General features: G+C 31.3%; 1 protein-coding gene across 4 annotated transcripts in view; it reads left to right on the top strand.

The window, feature by feature from the left end:
- The window catches only part of FSTL5 (follistatin like 5), a 688,045-nt gene that overhangs the window by 579,156 nt on the left and 96,419 nt on the right, over positions 1-12,470 (top strand). For all 4 annotated transcript variants that reach the window (XM_058550291.1, XM_058550290.1, XM_058550293.1 and 1 more), the window contains one exon: positions 9,420-9,538. In XM_058550291.1, coding sequence (XP_058406274.1) covers positions 9,420-9,538 — 119 coding nt within the window. The remainder of the gene's footprint in view (positions 1-9,419; positions 9,539-12,470) is intronic.

The raw sequence follows: 12,470 nt of genomic DNA, 5'->3' as shown, positions 1-12,470 counted from the left end.
GCTTCAGCTGTCCGGGGTTCGCCAGTTCGGATCCTGGGCCCGGACCTACTCACCGCTCATCAAGCCATGCTGAGGTGGCGTCCCACATAGAGCAACTAGAAGGATGTACAACTATGACATACATCTAATGGGGCTTTGGGGAGAGAAAAAAAGAAGTAAGATTGGCAACAGATGTTAGCTCAGGGGCAATCTTCCTCAAAAAAAAAAAAGAGTAGGTGGCAGGCCAGATTTGGCTCACTGGCCATAGCTTAAAAAAAATAATAATAAAATGAAATAAAAATAGTTATCACTCCTCATCAGCTTGGTTTATTATTGATATATAACCAGGAAGCTATATTACAATATATTGAAATACTTTTAAGAGTAAAAAGTTGTCAAAGAAATAAAAGCAAACTTAGTTAAACATAGTTGATATAATAAACCCTGATTTAGATTAGAAAAAGGAAAATTATAAAAACCATTACCTTATCAAGAGACTATAATAAATTATTTAAAATGGGTTATAAACTTGAAGGACTAAGGATTCAAATGCAATCTCTACCACTATGTAACCTAGGGCCTCTTTATATCACAATTTTCTTATCTCAAAAATAAGGATAGTTGTTAACACACAATAGAATTGTTATCAGTTCCTTAAATATAGTCTGCACTCAATAAATGGTATCCACTGTTATTTATTATTGTTATTATTATTGTTTTTCTTAATCATAAAGTCTGGGAAGAATGTATTTGACCAGATACTTAAATATCCCATGTTCTTTAGTTCAATTCTTAGGATAAAAATGTGTACAAGTCATCATTACACTCCTAGTAAGCAACGGCCAAAATTTTTGCCTTCACAATCCATTCTAGACAGACTTCTTCTTCCCTAATTATAGCTTCCTTTATGAACTGGAGTCACTTCTACCTGTGAAGGCCATGTCTCATAAACTTAAAATAATTCTGGAATTTAGCTATCTCAATTTTGTGCTCAATGATGAGTCATACCACCTTATTTTTTTGGTCTTTGGTGTTTGTTACTCCTCAAATCTTTTATATAGGCTCCTTTAAAGTCTGGGTTACTAAAGAGGTTCTGGTGTAACTATATCTTCTCATTTTATCCCACTTAGATATTTCACATTTGAATGTACAAATTCAAGTGTTACTGAAACTAGCATTAACATATCTGTTAGATAATATTTCTTTATATTCTCTTCCCTCTTGAGAGCAAACAAATATTTCTCTGGGCATTTAAAAAAGTAATTTTATTTTACAATTGTAAAGGAAAGAACAAAACCTAAGTAGTCAGAGATCAGGTACCAAGGATCTGGTTTTGCTGGTTAATTTCTGGGAAAAATTTTATAATAGTTTATAATAGTTATTAATATTTAATAATAATGTAATATTCTTCAGGCTACCTTTAAAAGTATAAGGGACTTCCAGTTAATTAAGATCACACTGAGATTCATTATATGAAAACTTTTTATCGATTTAAAATTTTCTTCTGTTAGTTTTTGAAAATGTATACTCTCAATACAGTGATGTGCTTACTCTTCACGGTGATTAGCAGGCATTTGGTCCTGTCCAAAACGTCCGTCAGACATTTGGTCCACGCCAAAAGGTCTTTGATATTGGGTCATGTCTAAAACCATTTGGAATGGACTAAATATACTCAAGGATGTTTTGGACAGGACCAAACGTAAAGGACCTTTTGGCATGGAACAACTGTCCTGCAAAGTTCATGACTTTGTTTGACACAGAATATGTGCCTGAGAAAATAATAGCTATTGAGTACATTTTGCAGATAATTTGAAAACATACACAAGAAATGTCTTTGGGTAAATTTTTAAAATCTTTTATTTCATATAAAATTAGCATCAGAGTCCTTTGTTGTTTTTTAGAATAAATAAGATTTAAAATAATGTATTTGAGAAAACAATATGCTTCATTTAGATTCATAGCCATCTGTAAACTGTTTTTTATAATGCCACAGTTATTGGCAAGGCATTGCAATTAGAAATGATTGCATGTAATAACAGTAATGATGGCCAGACATAAGCGACCAGCTTGAAGAATCACTGAACTCTAACAGGGTGTACAATTATTTCATAAAAAATAGTTAAAATAACAGCTAACTAAAGCTTCCAAGGCAAATTGCAACCTCCATTTTTAAAAAATAGGATAATAACAAATAATAACTACATATTTCTGAGATCCATTTTTATTTGCTCTCTAGCAGGGCTTTCTGTTTGTATGCTTGCCTCTTTACCATGGCCAAGAGAAATTGATCCCAGAGAGAACCAATTGAAGAATTTCAGGCATTTTAAGATCAATAATGGAAAGAGAGTTGAAAATGATAATACTTCTCATAACGTCATTTTACTTATATACAAATGTTAAAACTATAAAATTTTGCTTAACTGAAAAATTATTTTTTAAACATGAACTTCAGAATCTAGCTTAGCAAGGACTTTGTAATCTAAATCAATTTTACTGAATTTAATATGTATTATCTTAATAATCACATGGATACTTAAGCCTTAAGCACAGAATCCTCTTTTTCTGGGTTCTCTTTTCAGTTCTTCTCTAGTCGTCATTGTAATTTGCAGAAGTGTAGAAAGGCTTGTTAAGAGAGGAAATAGCTCATTCACTTATTGATAAATATTTTAAAGAGCCTATTAAATGTAAAGCACTTTGAAAACACTGGAAATATAAAGGTCAGATCTAATATCTCCCCTAAAGAAGCTTTCAATCTAGTAAGTTAAAGGCTAAATCATTCTTACTGACAACTAATTTTACTATATGATTTTAAAATAACACATGCAAAGATTCAGTATGATTGGTTTTCTTCTATAATATTTTTATGACCTTGTAATCAAATATAATCTGATAAAGTATTTCCTAATGCCTATTTAGTGGACAACAATTCGAGTGTATGTTATATGGTCTAACTTAACAAAAACGTTTTGGTTTGTTATAAGCACTGAATTAAAGGAAGTTTTAAACCATTTTATTCACTGCGAGATTGATCTGAACTTTTAAATATGCAAACTTCAAACTCTAAAGAAATATTAGGGTGGTTCATTATACAACATAGCATTTTCTAAATTTATTATAACATGGAATTATTTTGATGACTATCTGTAGGATCAATGTTGAATAGAAGCTACTTTGGGAAATATTGGCTTGATGTGATATCTAATGATGTGAAAGTAAAAAAAATGATTTTCTATATTTATAAAAATCGGCTGTCTCTTCTGTTCTCTGTAGATATTTGTTAATCTCATCACACAAAAATGTTATAGAGGGGCTGGCCCGGTGGCGCAAGCAGTTAAGTGCGCGCGCTCCGCTGGGGCTGCCCGGGGTTCGCTGGTTCGGATCCCGGGCGCGCACCGACGCACTGCTTGGTAAGCCATGCTGTGGCGGCGTCCCATATAAAGTGGAGGAAGATGGGCACCAATGTTAGCCCAGGGCCGTCTTCCTCAGCAAAAAAAAGAGGAGGATTGGCGGATGTTAGCTCAGGGCTGATCTCCTCACAAAAAAAAAAAAAAAAAAAAAAAAATGTTATAGAAATAGTTCAAGTAAATTGTTATATTAGTCGGTCTAATTAACACCAACAAACACAAGGTAGAAATAGAAACTGCAGTGCAATTTTACAACCAAGTTTACATGCTACATCATAGTCTGATTAGATTTGTGATGTATAATGGGACCAAAGTGGGGAAAAGAAGATACAGGAAGCAGGTCAGCTCTTAACTCCTTCAGCCTGACGTTCTTCACATTTCATTGGCCAGACTATTGTGCACGGCAAGGGAGATTGGGAAGTATAGAATAATATACGTGCCTACTTATCGAGCTCCACAACCTCTTGTATAATTACTTTTAGAGAGGAAAAAGAACACAAACAGCTAAGGTTCTCAAGACCAGATTACTGCCTCACAATAATATAGAAGAAATTTTTTAATTTAAAAAATTTTTTAATTTCTTCCATATTATTGAAGGAGAAAAGGAGAATTTTCACAGAGTAAGGCTTCTAAATGTATGAAACTTAGAAATTCATAGCACTGGGGGAAGGTAGAGACCATGCCTTCTAATGGCTAGTACATGATGACAATGAAATTGTGATCAAGCTGTCAATATTTCCATTGGCCGGTTTGCTACATTTTCTGTTAAAAACTAATGTCAGTCTAACCTTCTTAGCATTTTAAATTGTCTCATAAGAATGCTTTTCACGTTAAGAAAGTGATCTGACAGGAGATGTCCATTTGCAGATATAGGTGTATATACATACACATATATATGTTTGTACATGTGTATACACACATAACATATGCATCTGTGCATATATATAATTATACATATGATTCCAACTAATATTAATTGTATAGCAAACAAATACTCTATTATGTTATAACCTTTGCTCTGTTAATCATTAAATGTGAAATTAAACATGCAGATTTGTATTCATTGTTTCCGGGATATCTTTGGAAATTCAAGAAATTGTATACTGACTCAAAAGGACTAATTTTAGATAATATTCTTCCTGGATTAATAGTGCCTAAGAAGGAGAGTGACACAATCACTCCAAAAAAACTTCCCAACAAAAATGAAAGAGTTAGCAAGTCTTATTTTAGTTCAACATCCTATAAAGATCTTATTGAGGTGCAACAGTATGATGTTGCTCTGTGTGTAAAAACGTTTTTAGCTCTAAAGATAAAGATACAAGAAATGGGAACATTCATGAACCAAAAATCTATCCCTGCTGAGTTATTCAGGGTGAGCAATGCAATGTGTACCATCTATTCTTGCTTATATTTTTCTTTAGCTAAAAGATTTCTTCTATACTTAAAAAAAAAAAAAGATAAGGATCATTCGAAAGTGAAAAGAATAATATCAACCAATGAAGGACTTTATTTAACACCAAAAATTATTGAATCATCTTTGATTAGTTACCAAATCACTGAATCATAGAATTATAATTTGCTACTGTCTGTAACTTAAATGCTAAAGTAATGGCAATCTAAATCAGAGGAAGACAAACATCACTGCAAAATCTCTTTTGTTATTGACTTAAATATTCATCCAATAATCAGAAATTAACTAAATTTTATTGTTTATATAAATTATGTAATGTACCTACTACATATAATAAATAATAATATTATTGTATTATCATGGCACACTATTATTCTTGAGCAGCTGTCCTCAAAAGATTGAGACAAGAATGTGCATTACATCCATTTTTTCTCAGTCCATTTCATGTATTTAAAAGTGCAGTATTGATTAGAAAATCCTCTGGGAAATACTTCTCTCTTATAAGGCTGCAAGTAATTTTTGCTTATCTCCTCTCTCTGGATAGAAAGAAAAACAAAGCAAAAAGAATGCTCACAAGGAACAAACAAATTATGAATCACTTTCTTGAGCCACTATACTCCCTTCGATTAACAATTGACCTGGAAAAGACAAAGTAGATATGTCTCTCTTCACAAGGGGATGGAAAAAGAAAAGACAGCCTGCACTATTCTCATCTTTACTGTGACTAGACTGGTGAAGTTTTCACTGAAGTCAAGAACTTTTGTAATCACCACGACAGAAACCGTTAATGAGGAGGAAATTGTAATTGAAAACTACACGGTTATCAGACTTTTGGGGACGCAGGACCCCTTCACACTTTTCAATATTATTGAGAACTCAAAGAGCTTTTGTTTAAATGGGTTATTTCTATCCACTTATATTTACTATATTCGAAATTCAAAGTGATAAAAATTTTAACATGTATTTTTTAATTTATTAAAAATAACCGTAATAAACCCATTACATGTAGCCATAAATGTCACATTGTTTTTAAAGAGATATTTTCAAAAAACAGTGAGGAGACTCACGTTGTTTTGCATTTTGCAAATCTTCTTTAATGTCTGACTGAGTAGAAGATGCTGGATTCCTATATCTGCTTCTGCATTTAATTGCGATTTCACCCATGACACCATGTGTCATGTAGCCTGTCGAAAACCACACTCTACATTTGTGAGCATCTAATTTGTGAAACTGAGAAAAAAATGCAAATTGTGTCTTAGTATTATTATGAAAATTGTTTTGACTTTGCAGACCCACTGCCAGGATCAACCCTGAGAACTGTTCTACTAGAAAATCAAGTTGATCCTTTAGCAAGCTCACGGATTCATAGAATGGGATATCATAGAAAAATGAAATTTAGCAGTATAGCTCACAGTATAGATTTGAGGAAAACAAGAGGACAGTCATCAAATTATGGCTATATACTATGTCATCATTTGGTTTTTATCCACCAATATTTCAAAGAAGAGATAAAGTCAGTCATAAAAATAGTGACAGTTACTCTTTCTTGAGATCTTACTATGTGCCAGTCACTCTGCTAAACGTTTTACTTTCTCTATATCATTTAATTCTTACAATAGCTGTATGATGTAAGTATAATAATTACCTCCAAGTTTGAGATAGGGAAATTATGACAAAGACTGAATAACTTTCTTATGGTACAACAGAAAGTTCTATAGCCATGATATGCCTCTGAGCTGTCTGAATCCAGAGAATGGATTTTATCTCTCTGTGTTACATTCTTCCATCAAAAAAAATGTTAAGACATAGAAACTTAATAGTTATGCTGAATATACACAAATACGTTATTGCTTTCTGTACAAATAAAGCTAATGAATTCCCCAAATGAAAATCTACACGGGTCCTCACTTACTAACATCTCTGTCATTGGGTAATTTATATTATTCTGTGCCCAGTATGTTCATAATAAATGTATATATGTATAATATTATAGCAGCAAATTAAAAAACAAACACATCTGCATCTTATATTCAGATGATAAATTCTGCTGCTAAAATCTAAATAAAACTTTGGATGAACAAAATATGCCTAGCAAAAAAATAAAATGCAAAATATACCTCTTGTGGGTGGAGAGGGGAGGATCTCATAGAGGGCTCTATAGGCATAGATAAAATTTTATTTCATAGCAGAGTGATTGATACATAGTTGTTCATTTTATAGTTATTATTTTAACTAACATCTTATATATGGTATTTTGTTGGCATTACTATTTTCTTAACCCTAAGAAGTTATATTGCCACTGAAAGCAATAAAATGCTAACATAAACTAAACCTTGCATAATGATATCTGTGTTTTTTCAATAACTTGTAACCCAGAAAGTAGTTTATGCTTTGTAAAAATGCTGATGTGTGATTCATATCTTAAAGAGCAAGAATATAGACTATAGATTTGAAAGAGTGATCTGGATGGATTAAGTGAGTTCTAGAGGAAAAAACAGCTCAAAAATTTCCTCAGTGTATCAATACAGCAGAACTCCACTGATTTTGTACAGAATATGGTAAAATAACATAATAAAAGTATCCATAGAAGTAAGGGCAGGAAATATTTCGAGAAACTTTGAAAACCATCTGGACTTAGAGTAGTGTCGGGTTCAACCATATGCAAATTCCTGATCGTGAAGCAGAATTTTGCAGCAGCTGAAGGAGGGCAGAGTTATGTTCATTCAAAAATGTTGTGAGCTTTGTAATAACTGTCAAACATAGTATGTGACAACTGAAAATCAGACATCACGTTACAACTTGTTTCAGTTCATAAGTTTTAATAACCAATAATGTTAAATTAATAGTCATTGATATATAGCACACATCAATCTTATGTTAATGTTCACAAGGAAGCTTGCTGATATAAATTTTTTTTTGCATAAAAACTGATGGGTTTTTTTAAAAGTTTTATGCTTTGGGCGTGGAATTTATATTCATTTATGCACAACTATAATTATAAATAATAGCTGACAACTACTAAATTTTATTTTAAGAAAAATATAACTTGAATTTAGTTTTTTGCCACTCTACTATGTTCAGTAATATTCCATCATAATGTAGTGCTCTCTGGAATTATAATGTATAATTAGTTGATAAACATTGCATATATTAAAATACGAGTACTGTAAAATATTTATGAAACAATAATAACATGTGTCAAAACAATCTGGAGTCACTTAAAATGTATATGTATTATTAGATAGAAATAATTTCATGTGCTGAAAGATGTTTGTACACTATGGGTAAACACCAATAAAGTCCCAATTATGGTTGAATATATTTTCCTCTAAATCACAAGAATAGATGACACGTGACCAGATGGGCAAAATTGGTGACTTTTTAATTTACTAGGAACATATTTAATAAGAATAAACATGGCTCAAGTTGAATAAACAAATATTTTTACAAATCAATACACTTTTATTGTGATCCTCAGGCTTGACTTAACAGACCTTGCAGGTATTCTCAATTGAAATAAAAAATGTTTGGGGTATTTTTTGTATTTAAATAAATTATCTTCCTCTTTATAGATGTTTTAGAATTTAAATATTTTAAGCAACAATAGTTTAGCTTTCCAGGCTACCAAGATTTCAATATCAATGCTCATCTTTTAAAGAACACGTGCTGTCACTGAATCATGTAAGGTATAATTAGACTGAACAAAGATGATTGAGGAAACCAATACATCTGGGCAAGGGAACTACTTGTTTGAAGATCAGAAAGGAACGAACTACATGCAGTTAGATCTGGAAGTGTTAGAACAAGGCAGAGGCAGAGGAAACAGAGAGAACAGGTGTGCAAGAACATGCAAAAGCTCCCCAGGTGCAGGCCTCAGTTAACCCCAACTGCGTTCCAGGTATCTCATCTGTAGGGTCCTGCACTCATTAGGTGTGGATTTATAAAGTGATATGAATTTCTGAGATGCCATACACTTGGATCTGTAGTGTGAAAAAAATAAAAAATAAGATTTAAATTGTCACACTGAGATTTTTCTAAGACCTTAAATTAATTCAAGTTTTAAAGTATAAAAATAGACTCCAAATACTGCCAGTATAAAAAGTGATATATAATACCTCCATGTAGGGTTATAATTACAAAAATTAGTTTAGGAAAGTACATGTTGTCGAAAATAGGGGGACTCGGTCTTTTTGTTTCAATATAGACCAAGGAAATTTCATTTCCCCTAGGGAAATCTAATAAAAATGCTAGAATAAATGTAATTCTTTAAAAAGTACTTTTATTCCTTAATCAACACCTAAATTAAGTGGGGAAGGTATCAGACATAATCTATGTACCATTGAGCTTATAATTTCCATTTATGATTATTTAAAAATACATGAAACATTTACTGAATTATATTAAAGAAATCACTGAATTGCAGATCAGGGAGAATAAAGTAGAATGTCTGCATAATATCACAAAGTGGCTTGGGCATACAGTAAAGGTCTCATATGATTTGCTTTATTAATCTTACATGACTTCACAAATTGAACTCCTGCCAGCAATATGTGGGGCACAGAATTTTGGTTGTAAAGATTTCTGATAATTTTTTTTGAACTTTTGAATGTGTTTTTATTCCTAAGGTCTGGGAATTGGGAACATGTTCTATGTTTTTTATGAAGATGGAATCAAAGTGATACAACCCATAGAATGTGAATTTCAGAGGCACATTAAACCTAGTGAAAAGCTCCTTGGATTTCAGGCAAGTATTTGAAAAATTCCTTTCAATTTTTATGCAGAAATTTTGTTAAGTAGAATTATATTTTGGAAATACAATGAAATCTATATGTATATGAGACATGTTGGGAGGAAAATATTAAAACTATGATATTGTTTGTTACACTATGCAAGTTTTATATTTGAGGAAGAAAATAATATATTGTGTATTCCTAATTACTTGTTTGTAATTAAAATAAAGGCAATAGAAGTGAAATACCAAAAATGAACACAACATAATAACTTTACTTGTTCCTTAATTTAGACTGTCTCCCATTTTCATAGGCAATGGTTACTTTAACAAAATGAAAGACAACAGCATGTAGATAATCTGATGGAAATTTGGGGTATAGTCAATGCTTTATGGATGTTGATTTCCTTTTATTCTTTATCTCATTTTTCATGAGATATCAATGGAATGAATGATTTAGATTTATATGGGAAAATATCAATTCTTTATCTATGTGTACCTTATTTTTCCCGTAAGGATTTTTTCTGTAAAATTTTGGTACAGAATTTAGAATATAAAAGAATATCTGACAAAATGGGTATTGATTATACACATTAGGTACTGTATATTTTTGCAAGATAGGAAATTATAATTATTTATATATTGCCATGTCTATATATATCTCCACATAAATATGTGTACACCAAAATATGTAATGTTAAAGTTTACCTATGCATTCTCTGCAAGTTCAGACATACACCAAACACCTAAAATAAGATGTTATTGGCAGGCCTCATCATGGAACCCTCTCTTGATACTCGTTTTTAAGGTTGGCATGAATAAAATAGATATTTAATGCCGTAGTTCAGATCCTTTATTTTCAACTCTTATTTCCAGCCTACCAGTAGTCAGTGTTGTTGTCATATAGTCATATATGAAGATAACAATTTATACTTAATGCCATGCCCTAGAATGAGAAGAAAAAAGTTGAGTGGAATAAGATAGGTCAGCTTCCCTTCAGATATTTTGTAGGACAAAGCAATCTAATGACCTCTTATTTTAAATAAAGAATTTAACTCAATATGTTTGTAATTGTTTAAAACAAATGAAACCATTTTAATTTAAAAATATTTCAGTTATAGGGTAAATTATGAAATAGAATTTTTACCATTTTTGTTAAGCTATAGTTTAACCATAAGTTCAAAAACATTTTAAATTGTACATGCAATTTTATTTTGTCTTATAATCATGTAATATCAACACTAACTGAATTCATTTTGAGTGAGGTGTGTGTGTAAATAAATAAACGCATATATATAAATATAAATATAATGCAAATATAATATAATGCAAAAATATAAAAATTTTCTTGTGATAAAGCAAACCATTCAATTTTATACCACATTCATATTTTTATAAAAACATTATGGATCAGAAATCTGGGTTAACACACAGGTGCAGAAAATGTGGCATCAAAATGATTATTTAAATAAAAGCAAAATAATTTTACAGAGTGTTTCTCCCTGATTCCTACAGGACCAGTAGTTTTACAGCTGACACAGATGTGTTGGTTACATCACAGAATTTGAAACTTCAGTTACTAACACTAATAAGATAATCTGTGAAATTCAGTCTTGTCATCACAAAACTGTCACCTCATGAATTTGACTTGCAAATTTAGAGACAAAGAATTTTCTTCCTGCATTACATGTGTACTATTCCAGAGTACCAGTAAATGGTTCTATGCAACTGGACTTAAGTGTTAAAGAATGTGCTTTCCCGGAACATTTTTTGATGGCTCTGGGTGAATTAATTTAACTACTTGGAACCGAAAGCTAAAAAAGCAAGCAAAAACTTGGTGTGACAATTTTGTGACACGTCTGGACATAAGTTTACTCACCTGAATGTCTCTCTCTGTAAAAACTTTGAATACTTAGACTTCCTCCTAAAACAACTACAGTACAAACTATATAGAATTATGTTATCTCTCTATATTATCTCTCTATATATCTATATATATATAGGGAGAAATTGTATACATACAAAATATATATAAATTGTATATAATTTTCTATAAAAAATTAATAATTGAAGGGGAGGTAGAAACCAAACACCAGTGATGACAGCCTTAACTCATTTCCTTCAGTCTGAGAACCTTATCCACAAGCGCACATCAACAGTGACAGAGCAGGGATAATCGGTTATTAAGAACTAATTTACCGCATCAGATTTTCCAACTCATAGCCCCTGGAAATCTTAGTCATCCTACATATGGGATTATGCTAGAAATGCATACTGCAAAATGAAAAGAAATATAAGGATAGAGAGTTAGCATTCTTATATTATATAAAACAAAAATTTAGAAAAATTTCTATACTCTCGTGGAAGGGTAAGCAAAAAGAGTAGGAAAAATCAGATTTGTGTTTTTAAGAATACAGCAACTATCAAATAGTGTGGTTTTTAAAAATTTATAATATTTCTACTGCTTTGGATGGTGAAATTAAAATACAAGTGCATTTCAGCTGACCAATATATTTTTAAAGCACTAAGAATAATATAGAGAAGGGTGAAATGGCTAAAGCTGTGTTCTGCTTATAATTGTTAAATGCAGAAAATAAAGGCATTTGTCTATACCAAAACAGAAAGACATATTTTTATGTAATTATTGTAGTCCATATATATTAAATAAAGGCTAGGGAAGGTCATATTGCTCTGTTATTTTTTTTATTCCTTAATGTAAGATAAGCTTAAATAATTAGAATATGTATATACACAGACACTTTCATGATACGCTAGTATACAGCAGTAGAAACAAAAAGAAATTGATGGTGTTGTGCTTTGAGAATAAATGTTGAACTAAATAATTATTTCTTGTATGAAGTTATTTTGTTTTCTATATGTAAACACAAGGAAGATATCAATTTCAGAGTGTGTAAGCTATTTGGTGCTACATTCCACTAGATTTAAA

The sequence above is a fragment of the Diceros bicornis genome, chromosome 11 (genome assembly GCF_020826845.1).
Source record: "Diceros bicornis minor isolate mBicDic1 chromosome 11, mDicBic1.mat.cur, whole genome shotgun sequence".
Classification (NCBI taxonomy): Eukaryota; Metazoa; Chordata; class Mammalia; order Perissodactyla; family Rhinocerotidae; genus Diceros; species Diceros bicornis.
The sequence above is the reverse complement of the archived record's forward strand: the minus strand, read 5'-3'. Positions and strand labels throughout refer to the sequence as shown.